The sequence below is a fragment of the Dermacentor andersoni genome, chromosome 3, assembly GCF_023375885.2.
Source record: "Dermacentor andersoni chromosome 3, qqDerAnde1_hic_scaffold, whole genome shotgun sequence".
Lineage (NCBI taxonomy): Eukaryota > Metazoa > Arthropoda > Arachnida > Ixodida > Ixodidae > Dermacentor > Dermacentor andersoni.
In genome coordinates this window covers 178352882-178378665 of record NC_092816.1, presented here as the reverse complement: position 1 = coordinate 178378665, position 25784 = coordinate 178352882, and the positions used below count along the sequence as shown (strand labels likewise).

Genomic DNA, 25784 nt, shown 5'->3' with positions numbered 1-25784 from the left:
TAACTCCTTTCCTTTCGCCATCATCATTTTCTTCTACTTTTAACCTAGTGGCTCCGACCAAATTGTTTAGGAAGTGTTCCTTAGAAACAATTGATCCGAAAAAGTTTCAAGTAAGGAACGCTCTTTTCATTTAGCCATGCATGGCTAAAGGAAAAGAGCGTTTCTTACTTGAAACTTTTTCGGATGAATTGTTTGGCTAAAGGAAAAGAGCGTTTCTTATTTGAAACTTTTCCGGATCAATTGTTTCTAAGGAACACTTCCTAAACAATTGGGTCGAAGCCACTAGATTAAAAGTAAGAGAAAAAGATGAGCCACCCCAGCCTGGCTGCAAGAAGTCATAGCGTACGTATATAACCCTCTTTCCCGCCATTATATTATAGCAGTACAATCCATGGTTCCGGAACGCGAGGCAAGCTAAGTGAGATTCATGTCATTTGTAGTTCGTTTGTTTTTTGCTTGCCAGCAAAGGTTTTCCTACCGCGAACACCATGGGTACTTCTTTAGAAAAAAGTTCGCAGCCATTCCACTTTGTGAACGTGGACAACGAGCAGAGATTTAAAAGAACTACACAAAGATCACTGCACCAGCCACTTACGTGTCCGTACACGCGCGACACACTTTGCATAACACCGCATCTCTCCATTGACAAAAGGTAGGCACAAGCACGGCAATCGCGCTGTCGTGTTTAGTTACGTCACGAATGCTGGCAGCTACCTATAGGTAGCTTGCCGGTAAGACCTCGATGCACGTCGAAAACTCATCCGCATTTGTAGCAAAGATAAAGGACATCACGTTGAGTGAAGATGACGCCTTGGTCTCGTTCGACGTCACATCGCTTTTCACTAGTATCCCAGTGGATTTGGCAGTAGCCACATGCAAAGAAGCCCTAGAAGCAGACAGTGTTCTTCCTGGTCGTACCCCCTTCGACGTCCCCGAACTCAGCGAGCTGCTGCGGTTTCGTCTAAGCAAGACGTATTTTTCTTATGGTGGCAGCCTTTATCAGCAAACGCATGGCACGGCAATGGGAGCGTCAATATCGGTCACCACGGCCAATCTAGTAATGGAAGCCTTGGAAGGAAAAGTGCTGGCCACATTCAACCCGGCACCTAAAGTTTTTTACCGCTACGTGGATGACTGTTTCTGTATTTTGAAGAAACAAGACATCCAACGCTTCCTGGACTGCCTGAACGCCCAAAATGCGCACATACAATTCACTGTGGAACACGAGAGGGACAACTCGTTGCCTTTCTTGGATGTACTGGTTCATCGGGATGGGGACGCTCTCGCCTTCTCGGTATACAGGAAGCCTACACACACAGGTCGTTATCTTAAGTTTAATTCTTGTCACCCTGTTGGCCATACGACAACCGTAGTGTCGTCCCTGATAACACGTGCCGTACGCGTCTGCTCAGGCGACGATGCACTAAAAAAGGAATTACGGACGATCTACCATGAACTAACCCGCAACGGCTACCCTAGTCGTTTCATACACAAGACCGAGAAGCGGATATTAGAGCCAAGCTCGGAGAACAACACGACAATCCGTGCACGTGCAGTCATCCCTTACGTCCAAGGAATCAGCGAGGCACTGTCACGCGTATTTTCGAAATACGATTTGCGCATTGCCCACATCCCGACCAGCAAGCTCCGGAACCAGCTCATGAATGTGAAAGACCGGTTACCTGTTGAATCATTCCCAGGAGTGGTGTATAAGATACCATGCGCTGATTGCCACAGAGTATATATTGGTGAAACAGGGAAGTTCTCCAGACGCCTCAAGGAACATAAACGTGATGTAAGAAATAATAGCCACACGACAAACGCCATTGCCGAACATGCGCATGAACATAATCACAAGATTGACTGGGACAATGCCACTGTTGTTGCCAAAGAAAAGAACGTGTCATCCCGACGGCTGCTAGAATCTCTAATCATTCAATCGACGCCAGCTACAATGAACCGGACACCAGGGACTATGCCTGCCGTTTACGCACGTTCATTACGTCACGTGCTGGCTATATAAGTGACGACGATTTCATGTCCGATTCAGTGAACAAGGAACCCGTACGCGGTTCCGAAACGTCAGATTATTCATCAGACTTGATCAGTGACCGTAATACCTTCATTTGCATGCCCGACCAGACGAACTTTCGTCGAACTCTTAATTATGATACCCATAGGTCATTTTCGAACCACAATCAGTCACACACACGCCAACTCAAGGCACACGTTCTGTCCACGAAGTCTCGACTTGTCGCGCATTCACGCCACTGTATCAGCCTTCCAAGCGTGGTATCTCTATCGTTGCCCTAGATTCATCTCTTCTCAATCTCTGACGCTCTCTGCTCGAGCCCGCCGCTTACGGCCAGCCTCCTTGACAAGCTCCTCTCTGGTTTGTGCCGCCCGCCGCTCCCGCTTGGGTCACGTGAGCCGCTTCTCCTTTGGCAATTTGCACTACACGCGGGCTTCTCATTCCAGTGCACGCCACATACTAATTGCCTATTGGGTTGTTTGCACAGGCGCAGAAATGCAGCAGCTGGCTTATTATCAATCAATCAAATCAATCAAAAGTTTATTTCACCAGAAAATTCTGGGTAGTCTTCAGGGCTAAAAGCTGCTCTGGGCAGCTTGACTGAGTCCCTGAAGACCCTTACATTGGCAGCATCCGACGTTCACAGCACATATATGCATATGAAATCATAATTATAACATGTGAGCAATACTGTAACAAGTTTACGTAAGGCTCACTTGAAGTTAACATACAGAGTTGCAGCAGGGTTCACATCAATTGTTTTATACAGCATAAAATAAACATCATCGTTTAAAGACTTTTGACTGTAAAAGGAAAAAAAGAGAAAAAAAAAAAGATGTAAATAAAAATAAAATTCTGTTTATTTAACAGGTTTCACAAACAATAAAGAGTAAAAATAGCACTGATAACAGACATCGCGCAACGATGACAGGACCAAAAAAAAAAAAAAAAGAAAAAAAAATGCAATAAGTACAGGATGGGCAAAAGCCACGCAAACAAGACACATGCACGCCATCCCAAAGATAACTATGCGACCTCTATTTACGACATTGATGTGAAGAACTGACATAGCTGCCGTTGTCTAGCAGTAGTTAGTTCAGGAAATTCGTTTAGAATAGATGGTAAATTGAAGTGGAGTGCCTGTGAGTTGTAGGTGGTTCGGTAACGAGGAACAGACCATGTTAAGGTATGTCGCGTAAGCCTATTAGGGTAGTTAGGTGTTAGGTTTGATATAGTTACAAGGAATTCTTTATAAGTGTTTGAAAAGAAGAAGGATCGCAAAATCCGAAATTTGTATAAGTGCTGTACCCGTATGATGCCATATACCTGAAACACCGTTTCAGTTGAAGCCAGGTAGGAAATGTTTGCAACATGGCGAAGAATCTTTTTTTGTAAAAGCAAGATTTTATTTAAGTTCCGTTTAGTTGTGGTAGCCCAGACTAGACTACAGTAGTTAATATAGGATGCGAACAGTGCGTAATACACTTGAAGTTTTACCTTTGAGGGGAGTAAGCGTTGACATCGTGATAATGCTCCAGTAGTTGATGACAGTTTCCTACATAGTTCTTCCGCATGCGAGTTCCAACTAAGGTGAGCGGAAAACGTAACGCCGAGTATCTTGTGTTCGTTTACTACAGCTATGTTCAGACCTTCATATACAATAGGGCTTAACCGTGTAACTACTTTACTCCTTGCACGAAATATAATAATTTTGGTTTTTAGAGGATTAATCTTTATTTCGTTAAGACGCGACCATGTGGATAGCTTTGAAAGTGTGTTATTACATTGAAGGACTAGATCATTTATGTTTGGCCCAGAAAATAGTATGCTACTGTCATCGGCATATATGATAAATTTTGCTGATTTTTCAATATTTACGAGGTCATTGATATAAAGATTGAACAAGAGGGGACCCAGAATGCTCCCTTGTGGCACACCTCTTGAAATAGGACGGAGAGACGATTGGAAACTCTGCAAACATACGTTCTGCTGGCGGTTTTTTAAGTAAGATTTCAACAAGTCCAAAGGTTTCCCACGAATTCCACATGCGAACAACTTGTCCGCAAGAATCTCATGACTGAGAGAATCGAACGCCTTGGAGAAGTCAATAAAAAGGCCTAACGTGTAAAGTCTGTTATCTATGTTGGAAACTATAATTTCTTTCATTGTTAGTAGAGCTGTTTCTGTCGACCTTCCCTTACGAAAGCCAAATTGCGCATCTGATAAGATATGTTTATTAGAGAAAAAAACAGTTATACGCGTACAGATTATTTTTTCTAAGCCTTTGGAAAAAACTGGCAGAACGGATATTGGCCTGTAGTTTTTCATGGACTGATGATCACCTCCTTTGTGTATTACAGACACCCTTGCTATCTTCATTTCTTCGGGGAAAGCAGCAGAAGTTAGTGCAAGGTTAAATATATGCTTTAGAACGGGAGAGATACATGCAATGACGTATTTTACTGGCTTTATCTGCACGTCATTTATATCCAAGGCCCTGCTGTTTTTCAGGTTTATGAAGGTTCTGAAGATTTCAGATTCATCGGTTGGAGCTAAAAACAAGCTGTCACTAATGTTGTAGTTCAAAAATTGCGTATGTGACACGTTCGTAGGGCTCTTCTTGTAATCAGGCACGCCAGCATTCACAAAGTATGCATTGAAGTGTTCAGCTAGATTTGTGCCAGTAATATGCTGACCATTAACTGTGATACTATCTGGAGTGATATGCTTCTTGCCGCGACCCAAAACAGAGTTCACCACCCTCCAAACAGCCTCTGGGCGTTTCTTATTGATATCAGAGAAAAGTGAATGATAATAAATAATTTTAGCACGCTTTAGCTCACTGTTTAGCTTATTTCGTAGTGCCTTGAATTCTTTCAGCTGTGACGGGCACCGTGTGCGTAGAAATAGATGATACAGTTTATTTTTATTTTTTATCATTACTAGGTGGTCGCGTGTAACCCATGGCTTCCTTATCTTTTTGGATTGTTTAAGAGTTTTAAACGGAAAATGCTTAGTGTACACGTGAAGAAAGGTTTCGAGAAATCTGCAATAGGCTTCATTTACGTCTCTTGTACGCGTAACATGTGACCAATCGCACTTAGTTATTTCATGTTTGAACGACTGCAAGGCTGTTTCAGATAAGTGCTGAACAACGAGAGGCTCAGGTTCGCGTCTTTTGTCACGTATAATGCTATCAAATACAGCAAATATGGGGCAGTGGTCACTGAGACCTGGTGCCAACGTTCCCGCATGCAGTACAATAGTTTCGACGTTCGTAATTATTAAGTCGAGAGTTGATGCAGTAGTAAGTGTCACGCGTGTCGCAGTACTAATTAAATTAGTGAAACCAGTAGAGCCAAGGATATTTTTGAAGGCGGTCGTTTCGCGTGTGTTCTCCGAGATATTTATATTGAAGTCACCACCGCTAATAAGGTTAAAATTATTTACTGAGATGTAGTCTAGGAAGCTTTCGAGGTAAGTAAAAAATGCATACGTATTGCCACGTGGTGGGCGGTATACGACAGCTATGAACTCTGTGTTGTCCCGCAGTGTTAGTATTTCGTAGTCATCAGTAACCCTGCAAAACTCTGGTACTAAGACATACGTTTGTCCCTTTTTAACATATATAGCGACGCCTCCACCTCGTTGTTGAGGCCTATTTAGAAAGAAATTATTATAGCCAGGTAAATTTAGCATAGTGCATCCATCATTATACCAAGTTTCTGTGATTAGTACGGCAGAAAATTGGAAACTAAATGCAGTTACAAAATCATATATTTCTACATGCTTACTAGAAGCTGAGCGTGCATTCATGTGCAGAACAGAGCGACAATTTGCGTTAGCTGGGTTAATGTGACGTGGCAAGACAAATTCGTGATAATCCATTTTTGGAGGTTTTCTGTTTCTTAGTAGCAACCAACAGATGTAACCCGAAAAAACTAGCGTATTTTGTCAAGGTCAGCCTCGTCTGTGATCTGAATCATGACTGAGTCATCAAACTGCCTCGCAAATATCCTGCCACCGAACGTCCACACAGACTTCCACTTGTGTTCATGTTTACGTCTGATAGCCATGCCCAGAAGCCGCTTCAGAGTAGGGCACAAATGCTCATTAACAAAAACGGAGTTCGAGCTATTAAGCCCAATCTGCAAGTTAGTGAGCTTTGTCCTTTTGGCCTTTCTCAGCGTTATGTCGCGTTTCGCGCGCGTTTTAAACTGGACAATAATGTTTGTTTTGTCAGGATTTCTTGTCGGCACACGATGGCAGGATTCGATATCGGAAAGTGCTATTGGTTCGCCAATAGCAGTACCAATCTTAGAAACAATGTCGCTGACCTGTTCGTCTTCACGTTTTTCGACCCCTTGAATTTCGACATTGCAGTTTCTCGAGTACTGTTCTTGATTCGTGATACGTCTTTCAAGCTCACAAGCACGCTTTTCAAGAGTTGTACACCTGGTTTGCAAAGCTTCATTTTCCCTGTTCAACTTAGCATTTCTTGCAATTTCTGCTTCCAGACTCTTCTTTAATTCCGCCACAGTACCGTGTGAGAATTCAAGGCTTTCTGTCATTTTTCTTTGTTCGTTGCGGAGCTCACGAATTTCAATTCGCAAGTCTCTCTCCAATGACTCTCTCGACGTCTTAAGTTCCTCTTTGAGTTTATTAAATTCTGCCTTAAAATCTTCTTTTAACTTGCTCAATTCCTTGGCCATTTCACTCATACAACGCTGTAGTAGCAAGCCGAAGAGTGCAAAAGAAGTATGTTTACAAAAACAAACAAACAACAAACTATGGCAGTGGCAACAACGAATACGTCTAAGAAGAACCGGAAAATACTGCAAGTTTAGCGAGCACTAACCTGCACCAAATAACCGACAGCGGTTAGGCGAGATGCAGTGCCGTCGTCACCACTGCCAAGTGTGGCCGGTAGCAGCTCTTGCAGGTCCTTATATGCGCTTTCTTGAGGTTGATAAACGCCGCCGCTAGTTGTAACAGGTTCCAAGCACTGCTGACTGTTCAACTTCCGTCCGGATGTTATCTTCACACGTCGCTGGAAGGCAGCAAACAGTGATGTGCAGATGGTGATGCGCAGGAACGGAAGGACGAAGTGCAGCTGAACGATCGGAGACCTGCACCAAATAACCGACAGCGGTTAGGCGAGATGCAGTGCCGTCGTCACCACTGCCAAGTGTGGCCGGTAGCAGCTCTTGCAGGTCCTTATATGCGCTTTCTTGAGGTTGATAAACGCCGCCGCTAGTTGTAACAGGTTCCAAGCACTGCTGACTGTTCAACTTCCGTCCGGATGTTATCTTCACACGTCGCTGGAAGGCAGCAAACAGTGATGTGCAGATGGTGATGCGCAGGAACGGAAGGACGAAGTGCAGCTGAACGATCGGAGACCTGCACCAAATAACCGACAGCGGTTAGGCGAGATGCAGTGCCGTCGTCACCACTGCCAAGTACCTGCCGCATAAAATGAACGATGAGCGCCATGACCAATAATGTTTCCTCGGCGCAGCGAAACCGAGCAGTGGGATAAGTTGGGAGCTGGGGTAGCTATCAAAACCGCAACACGTTCACGATTCGCGGCCGGTCAAACGTTGCCAATCAGCATGAAATTGTTCTCTCACCAGTCTGTGGCACACCACGCAACTTAATCCGAGATGTCTGTTCAGAACGTCCCTCTGAAATTTTGCATACGCACCCTTGTGCTCGTCCAATTTGCTGGCGTTATACCTGCGTCACTCCATCGCATTCGCCGCTTCGCAGCACCCGATGACTGGTCTGCCGTGGTCCGTTGCATGGATGGCAGCGTGGGAAAGTGCGTTCGCAGCGGCGTTGGATTTTCCGCTGCCTTGACGAGTGTCGCTGGTGAATTCAGAATTGTAGGCAAGCTGTCTTATTTTCGCGGGGAGCGTAAGATTTACTGCTGGAGGCTAGGGCGGAAGTCAGTGGTTTATGGCCGGTAAGGACATAAAAGGAGTGCCACTCGTAAAAATGAGGAAAGGGATTCACAGCCCTGTCTGGATTCACAGCGAGCATGTCTCGGCTAAACGTGCTGTAGCGGCGGTCAGGGGGCGTAAGCTTCTTGAATAAGAAGGAAGGCGATGGGCTGCCAAGCACCAGCAACGAACTGCTGCAAGACTGCACCTACAGTGGTGTCCGATGCGTCAACCATGTAAGGTGTTAGGGCGTCGCATTTGGGGTGGACGAGGAGCGTCGCGCCAGCAATGGCTTTTTCATGCCTCTAAACGCGCTGTCAATGGCGTTGTTCCAGGCCACGGAAGTATTTGGTGTCTTGATGCCCGAGAGGGTCATGCAGAGGCTGCAGTTTATTGGCGCACAGAGGAAGAAAGTGGCGGTAATAGTTGACCTGGCTAAGAAGTTCGCGTAGTTGCGTGGTGACGGATGGCTGAGGAAACTCGCGGATGGCGGTGACGCAGCCCAGGAGGGGACGAATGCAGTGTGCGTTGACGCGGCGACCGAGGAAATCCAACTCTGTAACGGCGAACACGCGATTCCACTGCTCGCGCACGGCCAGCGTTCTGGGCGTGCCCTCGTCGTCTTTTGCGACCGGGCCCTTGTGGCACGCAATAGTGCTCTACAATGTATTTTGACTTCCAATGTAACCATTACTTGTCTCTTCGAGTAATCCACCTGATAAGCAGATTTGTGCTTGTGCCACAGACGACTTTTTTTTAAATTCTGTTAACGTTAAAAAATGCGCTGAGCATGTTGTTCCAACAGCGTTTTTGAAATTGCAATTTGCAATTATAATAGCGTTTTGCAGACACATTGCTGTTTATTGAACAGCAAAAAGTATGTTGAACGGCTCGGGAGAAAACCGATTCCATGAATAAAAATATTCCCTATTAGATGTAGCAAAATGACGAATATTTTGAGCACTGTATTATATCTGAGAAGTTTTACAAATTGCACATGGATGGTTTGGCTATACTAAGAAAAAGGAGTGATTTAGAAGTTTTCCGGCGAAATTCGCGTCTTACGCGACTGAAGAATTTTCACAGAAATATACGAATAATTCCGGCATTGCAGCTTCCCAAATCCACACTGAGGCTATGAAAGACGCATTGCTAGTGGGCACCATAATAATTTCGATCACCTGGGGTTCTTTAACGTGAGCTTTCACGAGCGTTTTTGCATTTCACCCCCATCCAAATGAGGTCGCCGCAGCCATGTATCGACCCAGCGGCCTCGTGTTAAGCAGAATGTGATAGCCACTGCTCCCATAGCAGCAAGAGTCGTCAAAAATGTTTAGGCGAACTGAGGGCTGTAATACATTCGCTTTAGCATAAGCACGGGCCCTTAACTTCGCCCACGCTCTTGATCCAGTCAGCCCTGTAACATCGAGTGCTCGTGGTCAAGGAGTGAAATCTCTTCATGTGTGGAGCATCACGCTTCCTCAGTTATTGAGCGGACGAAGGCTGTAATTTCTATTCCCCATGGATCTGCTACTTTGTGTAGTGGTATCATAGTGTACTTTTAATGAATTTCCAATGGGTTGAAATGAGTCATTTTCTCGAAACCGCTACTAAAGTCGTATAAAAAGGGTTTTTTAAGGGATTAGTCCCGCGTTGTTAAGAAATTGTGGCACCCTACTTTCAAAACAACTCAAGAAAGAAAAACAAAGAAGCAGTACCATCAACGTAATGAATGCCTAGAATAGCGTATGCCTTGTGTGGTTTCTACGTACATTTATTTTTCCTCTTTCAGGGACCAGTCCATATCAGCCTAATGACCGTGATGTTTTCGCCACAATTGATGAGTTCAGAAACGTAAGTATATGTCGCTTTCCATAGCTTAAGCGAGAACTCGCTGTAGGTATGGTACTGCTGATAATATAACATTGTTGACGGTAATATCCGGAACCTTCTATTCTTGGTGGTTGATGTAACCTATATATCGTTTTTAAACGCACAGTTCATTGGGGTGAGAAACTTCTTTTTAGGGTGATGAGTAATAATAGCACAACTGTGTTAGACAAGGAAATCTAGGAAATAATATGATTGCACACGACAATCCTGTACATAAGACAGCGATTGAAAGGAAGTTACAAATCGTCGTCATAGTATATTGCTTAGCTCATGTTCCTGACAGGTGCCTGGGTCCCAACGGAAGCTAAACTGAGACAAATTAAAAAATTCATGTTCAAATCTACAGGCTCACCTATAGAAATAGACAAGGACACTCACGAGATTCTACTAATAATGGGGCTCACCACAGCGGCACAGAAGCAGCTACGCCGCCTGCAAATAATCGTGTCAGTAAAATTACATAATTTTACATTTCGAGTTCAAAATTGTTCGGGCGTTTTAATAATCATAATATTTAGCATACAATTTATGCGCTGTGGACGTAACGTTTCACAATTTTCGCTTGTGCGCTGTATTTCTAAACATTGGAGGAGGTATTCAGTAAACATATACAAATCGCCTAAGCAATTTGGGTGGTTGAATACTATATCATCTATCTTTCATATTGTTACGTGTAGAAAGACACAGACGGAAGAGGCTATTTACCGGCTATCTACATTGGACTGGAGCGAGAGTGCCAGGCCGACATTCGCTCGCGCTAAGGCCACAGACCCACTTCGCCGTCGTTCTCGCGGCGGCTCGTCTCGAGTATCTCCCGATAATATCGTAATAATATAGAGAAAGGTGCAAGAACAGATAAGGTGTCTGAGTGAGGCTGCCTCGCCGACGAGTTTTTAGGTCGTGGTTTATGTCGCCCTCGACATGAGGCGTGGACCATTGGCGGTCAACCATATAATATTATTAGGCGATGTCAACAACAATACAACAACATATCCTAGACGAAGATGGAAAGAAATTGGAAGGGGAAGCGGCATTAAATTACATCCGAAAAATAACAGCCGGATTTTTCCAAGGTATTGACGAGCTTGTATTTGAAGAAAAATAGAGCGTGAAAGAGAACCAGAACACTCTTGTTTATGATGTACATAGTAAGGATAGAGAGGGCGCTAGAAGGAAGTAATATGGGGTTCCATCTCTCATACAAACAGGCGGGTACAGTAGTAGAACAGCAGCTTCCAGGTTTAGATTATGCGGACAACGTTGTGTTGCTAGCTAACAAGCAAAGTGTTTTGCAACGTCTGGCTAATATCTGTGGACACGAAGGCAAGAATTTAGGTTTGAAATTTAGTGTTAGAAAATCAGCCGTTATGGTATTCAATGAAAACAGTGAAGAGACTGTGACAATACATGGCCAGGAAATACCTCAGGTAAGAGAATATAAATACCTCGCTATATGTATAAACGAAGTCAATAGATATGTGGAAACACAGGGAAAACAATAACAGTAAAGGGGAAGAGAAATGCAGCCATAAAGAAGCACAAAGCGCTATGGGGATAAAATAGGTACGACGTTCTCTGGGGTATGTGGAAAGGTGTAATCTTTCCTGGACTTACTTTTGGAAATGCGCTTGTTTGCTTGCAATCACGGATACAATCAGGACTCGATGGGAACCAAAGGTGAGTGGGTCGCCTCGCATTGGGCGCTGGCCTAAACCAATTGCGCGGTCGGAAAGGATTTGGTTCGCGTTGTTGTCGTTCCGGACACGTTAACTTCGGAAACGGTGTGAAAAGTGCGTCAGTGCTGTCTCGAGGTCCCAAATTAACATATCTCGGTTTAATTTTAGTGCTCCATTTGAAAACAAGGCGACAGAATAGGAGGAAGCGAACAACATTACGGCAGAACTGTGCTTTTGGTTTTGGCAGACAGAACAGGGAAACAGTGCAGCTGCGGTGGGCGCGATTATTAACCTTCAATGGAAACTTCGTACCGATAGAAATACGTTATTTGCAGTGTACTTGATGAAGTCGTGCTACAGTTTAATTGTGAGCGTAGTGCTCGAGGCGGACTACCCGACGATACAAATTGGTGGCGACGGATAGAGGTCCTGTCGGCCACTGCAGTCTGCGAACACAGGGCGAGAACACTGGGGCTGCAATCAAGAAGAGCGAGACTATCAAAACGAGTAAATGGCCGGCAGTCACGCGAGCACGCCTACAGGCGTCTAATAATGCTTTATTTCAGTTTTAATTCGTCTCAAAGTCAGCACGCCATATATAATTCAGATCTACATATGATATGAATTTTAGGGTAGATGTCAATATACCCGGCATCGCTTGCACAAATTGGTTTTGAGAGAGGGCTTGGTTGCCGCCTGTTCCATAATTGGACGCAACGTGATCATATAATCATTGCCATCAGCACTTCCCTCTTTCTCACTGCGGCGGAATAATAAAATTAAATTCTGAAGTTTAAGGTGCCAAAAGCACGGTCTGGTTATGAGGCACGCTATAGGGGAGAACTACGGATTAATTTCGACCACCTGGCGTTCTTCAACGTGTCCTCACAATGCATGAGAGACGGGCGTTTTCTCATTTCGCCGCTATGGAAATGCGGCCAGCACGACATCGTGCTCAGCAGTACAGCACCATAACCGCTAAGCTACCACGGCCGGGCTGCGAAGGAATGGTGAAGACGCAGTTCCCCTACAACAAGCAATGCAGTATCACTTTATATTTTGTTATTTTTGTGACATGCCCTGCTTTCATTCACGGCGTTATTCATGCACGTAGAACAATTTGTGGAGATTATATGTATTAGAGTCCACGTGACGTATTGGACTCGAAAAACTGTGGTTTCGAAAATAAAGAAATTTTTATAACGCACGTTCGCGGTAAGCTCAATCAGGAAAATTTATTCTGTGCTATAAGCAGTGATCGCGGCGCATTTCTTTGTGATGAAACGCGTTTATCGGTGACACTAGTTTGTTGGGATTGTATAATAGATTAAGGATTTCGTATTCACTATGAAAGGAGCTCAAAAGTGAGAATTGATTGAGTAGTTGCATTCTACGATAAGCTTGTACTTCAGAAATAAACCCGAAAATCAGCTGTTTAAGTGTCTTCAATGTGTTGGTTTTGTGCATTTTATAACCAAGAAATGTGACGATCATGATGCTCAGTTGCTGCTCTGTTACTATATGTCACGTAAAAGCTAAGCACTCATATTTTGCCTTTTTAGAGCCTTCATTTATAACACATAAGTGGCTTTCTCATTTTTTAAAGAAAATAACGTGCAACATAGATTCCAGTTTGATTAAATACGTACAACCTCAGGGTTATCAGCCAGCACTTTAAAGAGTGTCAGTTAAGCACGGGCTTTGAAAAAAGCCTTACACGTACACTTGCCTAAGACCTTTATAAGCCGTTATACGTATTGCCTCACGGTGTTCTCAAAGAACTGAATCAGGCACCGAACTTTAGCGTACATCAAGATGACCATGCTCACGCCCTTCAATCGATCAATTTATTTCCGTATATTTGATTGTATAGACCAAATGAACAGCGAATAACATTTGTCATTCGGCAACTTCAGGAGCGCGCAGCCCCTTTACATGGTTTCCTGACAGCACGAACACATGTTTCGAGATCATCACCTCAAAATAAACATACCGAAATAAATGCCACATCCACATAACGCCAATTAGCTTCTTCGTAATCACGCACAAAATTCAAGCATAACTTGGTCTATTGGATGGCGGGGTTTTGTTGCTACGTAGTCGAGAAAGGTCGTGATGCGTCATCGTCAGTGGCGGTGGCTATTTGGCATTTTGACGTATAGCAACAGCACCTTAATCAGTTTCTGCTTTTTGTTTTCCGGGTAAGGGCTAAGTAACTGGCTCCAGGTTGTGCCAGTGTACGTTAGGGTTGCCAACTCGAGTTTAAGAAGCCGCGACGTGGGAGGTTAGGGGTGGAGTGGCTGGCGGAGGACGGTTCTGCCAGTGCGAGGAGCCGCCAATGTGTGCGTACGTACAGCAAAATATAACATTTTTTTTTTTACTCACGCCGTGTCATAATTTACAATAAAAAATGCAGCATACTTTCCTGACTAATATGGCTACCAATACGGCCAGAGCAGTTAGGGCATACAACAGGACTACAACCACGATAAAAACAAAACTGCCAAATGTAATGGCAATGCAACAGTACAGAAAAAAACTACGGTAGGACAAATCACGTGGTGACTCAAAGGTAGCACGATTTTACAAAATTTGTTTCTGAATTAATTGATTGTTGACTTAAAAGCAAAGGTTGCTGGTTTGAAGTTTGTGTTGATAGTTTGCGCCGGTATATGTCGTTTGTGTCTCACATCGTCCTCGTCAGTTTAGCGCCGTAACCTTTGTTTTTGAAAGTGAAACCAGATAGCGACAAGAAGTGCTGCCACCGACAAAACGTTTTATATGTTAGGTGTGTACAGCAGCAGGAATGCTATTTAGTGTTTCCCAAAGAACTCTTGGTCAAGGCCATTTGGCCGCCGCAAAGCCGGCGCGTGGCGGTGGCACTACAAACAAACATCCACACATCCACACATACATATGTAGACACAGAAAGTGTACGAAGTGCTCTAAGAAGGCACACGCATTTACAAAACTAACATACAAAAGTGATGACAGGTGTTATAAAAAGGTTGGCTGTGTTCGTTGTTATCCAGTAGAAGCAAAATGTCAAGACATTTGGCCGACCAGAGTAGGTCGAGTCGGGACATGGGACATTTACTGACCAGTGAGGAATTTACCACTAAATTCGGGACGGTTGGCAACCCTAGTACACGGTCGGTGCTGCGGCGACAGGTAGCACTGTGGTGACTATGAACGGCTCGGCCTTAGGTCTCCAGTGATCCGATTGGAAGTAGTCGGTGATTATGCGTAACCTTTCCCCTTGTTGGGGACGCGGTGAGCTGACAGCGAAACTTCGCAGTCCCATCTCGTGATATGGACGCCAGTGTTGCATGTGGCCCGCTTTTGCACAGGGATAACATTGCGGGCAATGGTCAAAATGAGCCAAACGTCTCTTGTCCTTGGCGTGTGGCATGGATGGACAGGTGCGTGATCTGGCGGCAGCAGCTGGCGACAGAATAACGGAGGGACTTGGTCCTGGCCTTGAGGGGGAACGTAGCGGAAGGCTACGGTGGCATAGGTCAGTCCTTCCGGCTGAAGCGATTCAGGATGCACTTCTGAAACTCCCAGTGACCCCTGCATCTGTACTCAGATGATGTCGGAGATTGAGGCCATTGAGACTGCCATGCAAGCAATAGTTTACGCACTTCCTCGTACACTGATTGTCTTCTTTAGCTCGTCTAAGCGTAGTACTTCGGTATCGCAATTTCGCCTAGATATCGATGCCGATATCACCTAGTATCGCATTTCCGTGAAGATATCGTGTTTAACACGCAGCATGAAGACGGGAACATTCTTCCGATATGTCGATGTCGGCGTGTCACAACAGGTCAGCCATTTCCGTGAATATTGTGGTGTGCTCACAAGGAAGTTACACAGAAGCTTCTAGCAGAGCTTCGGCACTTTCAATACGCACAACGCTTGTAAACGTGTCCAGGAAGGTGCAGCGAAACAGGTCCCAAGTTATCAGGTTAGATTCTTGGCTCTGGAACCAAGTCCTCCTGGCATCGTCCAATGAGGAAATACATGCTGCAACTTGTCGTCGTAGTTCCAATTGTCAGACGTAGCAACCCTTTTGTATCTCTAGAGCCATCTTTCAGGGTCTTCAAATGATGACCTACGAAAAATTGGTTTCTCTCTTTGCTCTTGCGAGTCAGAGATGGATGTTCGTGGTTTGTGGTAGTGGTCTCAGATGGCGTACCTCGATGGCTCGTATGCACGCTGGCACCGCGAAGGAAGAGCGAGAGTCTGGTGCAGGACAGCGGTTATTTCTCCACCAAAGCGTCCGGCCGGGCTGCTCCCAGACTAACTCCCCTCGTCCCATCCCGAGTGCCCGTTTTCAAGGGCTTTGACTCGCTCGGTCAAACAACAGCAACAAAAACTCGTACGTCTTCCGACAGTCTCTGCTTCCCCCACCCGCGCCCCTACGGCAGAAACACTCATCTCGTCAAACCCGGCAAGCGTTTTCAGTCACTCCTGCCGGCTAATTGCCCCCGTCATGCCCGTTTGAGCAAACGGTTACCGGCAGCTGGCCCTCTGGTGCAACCTGGGTTGAAAAACCCGCATCCAGCCGAATTCTATTCATCTCTAAATTTAGGATTCACCGCCACAGTTCACTTCCACGAAATACACTTCCCACGTGTACTTTGTCATCTCTCTGCTCACGCCATCACAGCTTTCAACATAATTTCCCTGACGCCGCCCATGTGCATTGCTGAATGGTGCTGCATCCAGTAAGAAGAAGACAGCTAAGAAAAGCATGGTTAGTGGTAGCAAATTCCCCAACTTCTACACTCCGAAACTGACTCTCCCCCCTTCAAAAATGATACTGCTCACTTGTTCTTCACGTAACGTGGCAAAAAAAGAAACGTTTTCTTTCAGAATTACAAAAAAAGAAACGGGAGGAAGACGTATGAAACAAAGACCTTAATTTCCAACCTTGCCCTTTCAAGAATGTTGCCGCGATGTCCTGGTTGTGCGACACAGCCACACATAAAGAAAAACTGTGCCAAGCAGCTGTCCTGGCATATGAGATGTGCTCCGAGCTGTGCTTGGTTCTACAAGCACTCTCAATAGGAGCAACTGGCACGTGGTAGCTTAACGACCGTAAACTGCACGGCTTGAATCGTCAACAGCACGTCACTAACACATTCTAACAGCGCACTGTAATATGCAATACTCACTGCAAACTACCGTGCCTGTACGAATACTTCCAAAATAACCATTTCTTTTAGACGCCAAAACATACTGCGAACTTATCATAGTCAGCCCAGATGTAGTAACGTACTCACACAACAGTCTAACACAAAAATAAAGAGTTTTCGGCGAAACCAAAGCAACGGTACAGCATATCAAAACGAGTACTTTGCATCTAACAACACATCTAAGAATAGAAATAGAAAATAGAAATAGCGGACACAATAAAAGAACAGCACTACTTGAAAGTAATGATAAACATCTGGGCTGCATTTCAGAATAAACAATGCATCGCAAACTCAATGTTCGAGGAGAGAAGTGCTTGTTTCTGTATTTTCTGACTGAGGCGCAAAAGAATATCTGCAGCCTTACTGAGCGCACCCTTTATGTGCACGATTTCCAGATCATACTTTTGAAGCACCGATGCCCAAAGTGGGAGCCCTACACTGGAGGGCGCCGAGCGGGTTAAGATATTCAGCAGGACGTAGTCAGCCCTAATCCTGACCTTTGTGTCGAAAAGCCACTTGTCTAGGCACTCCAATGCCCATGCAATCCCGAACGCCTCCCGCTTGATAGCAGACCATTTCTTCTGCGCAGTGGTGTTAACTTGTTTACTGAGGAATGCAACAGGACACTCATCTCCATCAGCCCTATAAGAAAGGCAAGCGTTACCGCATTCTCTGAGGCGTCCGTGGTCAAGTAGAATTGCTTACCCGGGACTGGTGCTGTTAAGCCACGACCTGATGCGAGGGCATCTTTTACTACATTATACTAGGCCTCTTTTATTTCATATTACCCCTGTTGTCCATGGCAATGTATTTGGGACTCTCTTGTTCGTTAGCCCCGTCAATGGCAGGACTATGCTACAGTAATTTGGAACGTAGTTTCGATAAATAATTTAGAAGTCCCAGAACAGTCCTCAGTTATTTAGTTGTCCTTTTATTGGTGGCCTGAGCTGCTGGATGGCGTGAACCCTATCTGAATCAGTATCATCAGTGCCAGAACCTACCTTAGGCCACAAATATTTTACCCGCGGCTCGCTCGTTCGCCTTTCCAATTCTGCTCTGAGAGCCATCGACAACTCGTACGTGAGTGCTCGCTACTGCTTAGCCCCCGGAACCTGCGTGATTTGGTGCTCATCCCGCTCGCACTGACCTGGTCTGTTCGACATCACCCCTTGAAAATCATCCAGCACTCTACTTGCCTTCTCCTTCTGGGGAGTGCTTAAATTAGTTGCCTTCGTGGCCACCACATATTGTTCGCGAGGCGCAATGGCATGTGCTACGATCTCTAGGCTCTCAAATTCGAAGTGAGCCTCAAATACGACGCCCATATTATTAGTTCGTGCGAACTAAGGTTTCATTTTATTCGCATGCACCAGTTTCTCAGTTTTCCTGCGAAATCAACTATCAAGCAGCTTTCAGCACGCCTTCGTCCCTTCAAACCTAGAGGACCACGCCATTTCGGTTGCGTGTTACCTCCTGATGCATTCTGCATTACATGTACATGATCGCCTATGCTAAAAACATTATCACTAGCTCACCAGTTTTATTTCTCTGAATAGCTCCTTTGCAGCTGACGACACCATTCATCGAATATTTGTTCTTTCGCCAAAGTGCTTTCAGCAGATAGTCTAAGCCACTCACTTTCTTTTGTACAACCCATCTGCAACGGATCTCCGGTGGTCCGTATGTCAGAAACGCTCACCTGCCTCCTCTGTCTTTTGAAGCTGGTTCAACCTCCTGCGTTTTGGAGATCACGCTGTTTCCATTGTCCTTCATCTCATCACCCAGCTTTACGTTGGCCTCGCAGCACGCGTGTGTTCGGCCTCTCATTGAGGGCATCCCGTGGTGTGTTATTGTAGCTGGTACGGGTTTCGGAATCTACATCTGTTTCCCTCATAAAAGTAACCTCTTGCTCAGGCAATACCTCCACTAAGCCACACTCACTGATTTCGAGGTAACGTGCTGACTCGCGCAGGGCGAGACAAAGACTTTCATAGTCGTCTAGAGTCAGTAGTAAGTCAGTGCTCGTGCCATACTCCGGTGTCACCACGCAGAGCAATGGTGCACGCTGAGTAGCATTGCCTGAACGACACGCAAGGCCGAGGGGAACGTACATAAAATCTGCAGCAACACCTTGACCAAATGCACCCGTGCGCTTCATGTACTCGCGGATTTCTCAGCTACACGATATTTGCGTGTGTGCTTATGGGAGGTCCTAACAGAAAACGTTCTCTCACATGCGCCTTTAGTTTTCTTTGCTACGCGATAAATCACTAGGGCCGATGCCACGCAGCGACTTCCAATCGCTCTGAAACTGTCTCGGCTCTCCGCAAGCGAAGCACAGCATGCTGTCAGTGCGCAAGTTACTCGCATAAGGTTGTCTGCCCTGTTATATAGAAAGTAGCTATTTTGTCGTCGTAGTCTCGTGGTAGTTTGTTCTCACTTTATGCGCCGTGCTTTCCTAAAAGCTTGCCGTCAGCTCTGCTGAATGTTTCACCTGCAGCCAGCTTTTCATGTCGCCTTGAGTAACACTGCAAATTCTAAATACAGCACAACAAAGACGCATACACATAAAGAAGACGCGGAAGACGCGGACACGGGGCTACTACGAGCTGTTTATTCCAATCGACACACCCTCCGATATCACAAAGTGAGCCACGCACAAGTGTCACGCCCCTTTTTCCATGCGAAGGTGATAAAAGTCACTAAAAGGTGAAAAATAAGGCTGCTTACATTAGACAGCAGAATTCCACAAGCCCTGTTCGGCACAGTACTAAAAAATAGATGCTTCGCTTACACAGATAGGTGAATTTTCGTGAATATGGAATGCTTCTAAAGCAAGTCGAGCCATGCGGTTTGCAGACTTGCCTAAGATAGTAGTCTCAGAAGAAGGTGCCTCACATCCACACGTGATGACATGAGCAATAAAATGTGCGTGCTTGTCGTCTTTTTCTTAACTTTTAGCGCGTGCTCCCTGACCCGGTCGTTGATGCAGTTCGGTTTGGCCGATCTACATATTTTCACACGTCAAGGGAACTGAATGTACAACTCCTGTCGCACACCTTACGTGGGGCTGTTCACGTCTGGTTTTGCAACCTCGCTTGCTGTCAACGCAAATCCTAAGGCAGAGCCTGGAACACTTATTAGGAGCTGCAAAGACCACAGGAACACGATGCCTGTCCGCGACTTTCTTCAGGTTGTGCGAGACTTTATGCATATAAGGCATTACCGAGGGCCTCTCTGTCCGTCGCTGTATCTCCATGCTTTCCGTTCCGGCTCTATTCTTTACGTTTCGCAGGAGAGATTCGGCTACGGCAGCAAACAAGCAACTGAGGAAATGCCGCTGCCAGTAGACGACTAATCTTATTATCAAAGCTCTGCTGCATTCTGTGCGGGAACGACCCTTCATTTCCTCGGGAATTTGGGGGGCCCTCAGCAAGGAGTCGGCGTTCTTAAGCCACACCGGGATCATGGTGTCGCTCACGGGCATGGAAGCGAGGACGGCCCCTAACTCTTTAGCGTACTTGCCTATCCCGCTCGTCTAGCTCCGTGCTTGCGCTGCATCTTGTAATAAGCCCGAGAAATTCACTTTTCTATGTCAAGCTGAACACTAAGGGTCTCTATTTCTATGGTGAACTCGGGAGTGCGACATGGTTCATTGGAGCTGCCACTAACATCCGATCTCTGATGTGTGTCGTCTATATTGCCAAGCTCGCAGAAATTGCCAGAACGCAAATGCGTGCACTTGAGAACCAAAATAGAGCACGAAACGGGTCTCACCATAGGAACTGATGCTCACCGCTCGCTGTTCCTCTCGCTGCTTTTCTCGCGCTGCTCCTCTCGCTGGTGTGCTCAGAAGTTTCTTGGTTCGCTAGTATCAATGCCCGTGATGGTGCAGAATCTGAATGTGCCCATGAAATACAGGAACGCCTGCCAGCACACGCAACACTGTTGCCCCAGCTACGATCCACCTATCTTCGCTGTTCTGACGTGGTCAGCTCGTTCACTGCGCCAAGCATTTCGTCTGCTGCAGCTGTCATTTTGACGAAGCTGTCCTCATCGAAGCGCTGAACACGTGATGACAGACTTGCTGCTTGCAGACGTTCCTTGCTCATCCGCTCTCACTCCACTGTACGCCCGCAATCCTCGCCATAGGCTTCTTCCGGCTGCTGGTCATTGGGGTTGCTGCTAGTGCACTTCAAAGGTGTAACAACACCTTCCGAATTTTCTCGGTTTCTTCGCCCTTTTCGCGCCTCTCTTGCGACGGCAGGTGATCATCTTAAAAGGCGGCCTGATTGTGACGCTGACGAAACAGCCCATCTCCACCAAGGCTCATATGTGTCTTTCGCTTTGGGCTTTGCCGATCCGGTATTCTACTGCGCCAGTTTGAGAAGAATGTTCGTGATTTGTGGTGGCCGGAGATGGCGCCTCCGGATGGCCCGAGAGCACGCCTGCAACGCCAAGGAAGAGCCAGGTTCTAGTGGAGGGCAACGCTTGTTTCCACAGCAAAGTGCCCTCCGGGCTGCGTCCAGCGAACCTCTCCTTGTCTCATCTCGAGCGCCGGTTTTTAAGGGCTCGGTCACGCTCACTCAAACAACCGCCACAAAAATGCGTACATCTGGTGATCTCTGCTCCCCCACCCCCTGCCTTTACGGAAGCAACACTAATCCGAAAGGACTTCTTCTTGGGCAAGTTGGTGCTTCGATTGCCCCGGTATACTTTGTGGCGCAAAATACATCTCTTGAAAAGGGACAGAAGAAAGGAAGACAGTGAAGCGCCAAACTCCTTACTGCTTAATGACAGCCTGAACAAACGTATAGAAGAAAAGACAACTTCCGCGCATGCGCAGCGAGCCAAGTTGTTCTGTCGACCATGTTGTTCTGTCGCACCTTGGCTCGCTGCGCATCAGCGGAAGTTGTCTTTTCTTCTATACGTTTGTTCACGCTGTCATTAAACAGGTGGTAGTTTGGCGCTTCACTGTCTTCCTTTCTTCTGTCCCTTTTAAAGAGATGTATTTTGCGCCACAAAGTATACCTGGGAGAACGCTAATCCCGTTAAACCCCACAAGCGTTTTAAGTCACTCGCTGCGGGTAATACCCCCCGACACTTTGCGCACAGGGTCGAGGGACGCCGTCATGACTTTCAACATAAGATTCCTGATGGCCGCCGTCAGGAAAGCTTTTGCCAACACTTTTTCTAACTTTGTCCACTCTCAAACCGGAACTACACAAGATCTATATGTAGCTTGCAATACTGACATTATCTGTGCCTGCGATACATTTTACTTTTCTGTCATATAAATGAACTCTGATAAATATAACAAACAAGCTTACTAGCTGCAATATTTCAATGATATATGCGAAGGTTTACAAAGGCATAGGAAGGTATACGGAGCATTTCTATTTTCATTTAAGGAAGCCTAGAATCAATCATTTCCTTTAGTTTCAATCAAAAGAGCAAATCGGTCACAAAAACCTTGGATAACAAACCACTGCCTCAAAATGATAAAAAAGAAAGTTAATCCGTTTAAGAAGTTCTTGGCCATATGTAATCCTGCAGACTAGAAAAAATTTACGCAACACAGGATAAAACTAACTGTCTCCTACGTAATCCGAAGCGCAATTATCTATTCAATTTCTTCCAGAGTGATCAGAATGACAAAGCAGATCTTGTATGGAGGAAAATTAACTAACTATTACAGCGGCCCTGTGCACATCAAAACATTGCTGAAATAATTTTAAATGACAAACCTGTTTATGGTTACAACCTTGTAGAAGCGTTTAATAACTTCTTTGTAAACATGTTCAATAGTTCTTACCACCCTGATGCTACAAGAATGGTCCCCAGAAACATAAACAGCTTGCATCTTAAACCGACAAGTGAAGTAGAAGTCCGTGCAATATTCGCTTCATTAAGCAATACCAGGTCATGCGACATAGACAGCATACAAATATAACCTATTAACTATTCACTTGACTTAATCTCAGCACCATTTGCTCATGTCTTTAATTTAGCTCTCTCTACGGGAAAGTTCCCTGAAAAGATGCAAGTATCGTAAGTTATTGTGGTTGTTAAAGGGGGTGGGGAAGACAAACACAACTTGTCAAACTATTGCCCAATTTCTATTTTGCTCGTATTTTCCAAAGGCTTGGAAAAGATAATGCATGACCGAATTTCAAAGTTCGCTGAAAAGTTCAATATCATAAATACCGCTCAATATGGCTTTCGTATGAAAAGGACCACTGAGCAAGTACTTTTAGCTCGAAAAGAAATTATACTGCAACCCTTTGAAGAAAAGGAGCTCGTAGCTCGCTTGCACGTCCATTTTTCAAAGGCATTCAACCGTCTAAACCGCATAACGTTGCTAAATAAACTGCAACATTGCGCAATACTTATCTCCTTATCTCTCATACGACATGCATAGTGTTGCTATAGATGGTACTTTATCTACGCTTAAACCGATAAGCTACGGGGTTCCCCAAAGGAGTATTCTTGGACCACTGTTGTTCAATTTTTATGTCAATGATATTACTAGCATAAAGCAAAAACCAACATTCGTCATGTACGCACATGACGCAACACTTCTATTTCGTTATACTCATTGCAAATCGCTTCAACGTGACATAAATGAATGCCTTGAGAATTTGAGTGCATGGAGTATATTGAACTCAGTAGAGACAAATCCTAACAAAACAAAATCATTCTTTTGATAAAAAGCGCTTAAGACAAAGTCGAAAGAACACATACGACATGACTGGCGTTTCCAATCCTGTCTTATGTGTTCCTTCGACTTCGTCTTCGTCTTTAGCAATTTTTATGAAAACTGTCAAGAGGAATCAACTCGCCTAAATCAAGGTATTGTTCCATTCTTTTCATTCCAAGACAATCGACCGCCGCACGAACAGGAAACCTTATTCTTATCAATTGTGCTGTGGAGGTGGTAAACTCAATTGAAACACTTGGAGCATACTTTCATAAAGATATGTCCCGGGATACCCACATCAATTACATAATTACTCGAATGTCAAACGCTGTCAGCATATGGTTAAAATTCAATTTTTTTTACCATCTAGTAATAAATTGTCTGTCTACTATGCACTGTTTGCCTCTGACTTTAATTATTGCCTACTTTTTTGGGGTAAAATACCTTTACAAACCTAACCCTCTGCCACACTGTACAAAAGAAAGCAGTTCGAAAAGTAGCTGGTGAGCCTTCCCACGCCAATACTAAACCACTTTTCAGGTGCTTTGACCTTAAATGCGTTCCCAGTGTTTACGCATATACACTGGCAATAAGATACATACAAAATATCACCCCTGAGACGATTCTAGATTTTATTGATCATTTAAAATTGAAGACATGCATTTACCCTACACGTCATACATATATTTGCAGCGTGCCATATTACCGTACATATTATGGCACGCAGATGCTTCGACACACTCTCCCTGTTTTTCTGAATCATCTATATGAGAACAAGATTGCAATAGAAAATGTAAATAAAAAAATATTTACGCACATGTTTTGTTATGTGACTTTACGACACCTTGTGTTTATATTATGTGTGCTTAGTATAATTTTCTCCAATTAACCTCATTCACATTGTTATATGCTTTATATTCCTTTTTTTATTTTTTTATGTTACTCATACCTGTGCTTGTGGCATAAAATTTGTAAACAGCTATAATGTGCCTCAGAAAGGCTGGCCAACGTTTCGATAGGAGGACCTTTCTTCGTCAAAGGTGGCCTCATCATCCTCGGCATGTTAGTTTTAAAGGGTTAGTGCAGTGACGTCACGTGCGCGTGTTGTCGCTGGCTGCTGGTTATAAAGGGAAAGATTTCAGAGGTAATGAGCGCTGTCGTCCGACGTCTGTGAGCTTTGTTCCCAAGACGAGGGGACAAGAGCGGGAAAGTAGGAAGGCGGGGAGAAAAGAAAAGAAAGAAAAACAAAAAAGAACGGGGCGACACCAAGACAAGAAACAAAGAGACAAAGAAAAAAAAGTAAATGAAGATGGGGGCAAGGGACGTTTCTTAACCCCTACCTTGGTGACTGGCCAGAAGCACTTGCGTCATTTGTAGAAGATACGCCCTACCTGCTAAGAATTATAGAGGAAATTAATACTAAAGGCGCACTACCCCACAACACAATTCTCGCAACACTAGACGTCACAGCGCTGTACACCAACGTTGCAATCCCTAATGGTTTATCTTCGATAAAACAAACGCTGTCTAAACACAATGCACAACACCCTACTGAAGTCTACTTGTCGCTCCTTAAATTAGTTCTAACACATAACTACTTCCAATTTCAGGAAAGTTACTACCTACAGATACATGGTACAAGCATGGGTCCGCCTTTTGCACTAACCTACACGAACATATTTATGGGGATTCCAGAAACATATTTCCTATCCCACTGCACTGACAAGCCCCACACATACCTACGGTACATAGACGACATACTCATAATATGGGAACATGGTCAAGACAGTCTAGATAAATATGTAGCATTTCTAAACTCTTTTCACCAAACAATAAAATTCACATCAGAATCCTCAACTGAGCGCAGAAACTTTCTGGACACAACAATATACATTAACAATGGGGTGCTAAATACAAAGCTGTATAGCAAACCTTTCCACAAAGAACAGCACCCAGAATATACGAGCCACCATCCCAGACATTGCAAACAAGGCATCTTTAAAGGCCAAGCCACATTACTACGTCGCATTTGTGTTGAAAACCAAAACTACATAGATGGACTCGATCGCCTTAAAGAAACCCCATCAAACAGGAACCAATCAAACAGTGACCTTCAAACAGCCTACAGCGCTGCAACCAAATTTGATCGAGCCGGGATCCTCAAGCCCCGCCCGAGGATCACAAGAACAACAACACCTCTTATTACTACTAAATTCTCGAACGCCCTCCCAAACGTGAACAACATCCTCAGTAAATACTACCCAATTCTCACCAGCAACCAGATACTTAATAAGATTGTTCCCGACCAGCCCAGAGTAGCCTACAGACGCAACACTAATT

The 25784-nt window shown here is 44.9% G+C and overlaps 1 protein-coding gene across 1 annotated transcript in view; it reads left to right on the top strand.

The window, feature by feature from the left end:
- LOC140216482 (uncharacterized) overlaps nucleotides 1-25784 on the top strand; it is a 104518-nt gene that overhangs the window by 36330 nt on the left and 42404 nt on the right. Inside the window, exon 3 of the mRNA XM_072286805.1 lies at nucleotides 9767-9828. Within this exon, the coding sequence (XP_072142906.1) occupies nucleotides 9767-9828 (62 nt within the window). The remainder of the gene's footprint in view (nucleotides 1-9766; nucleotides 9829-25784) is intronic.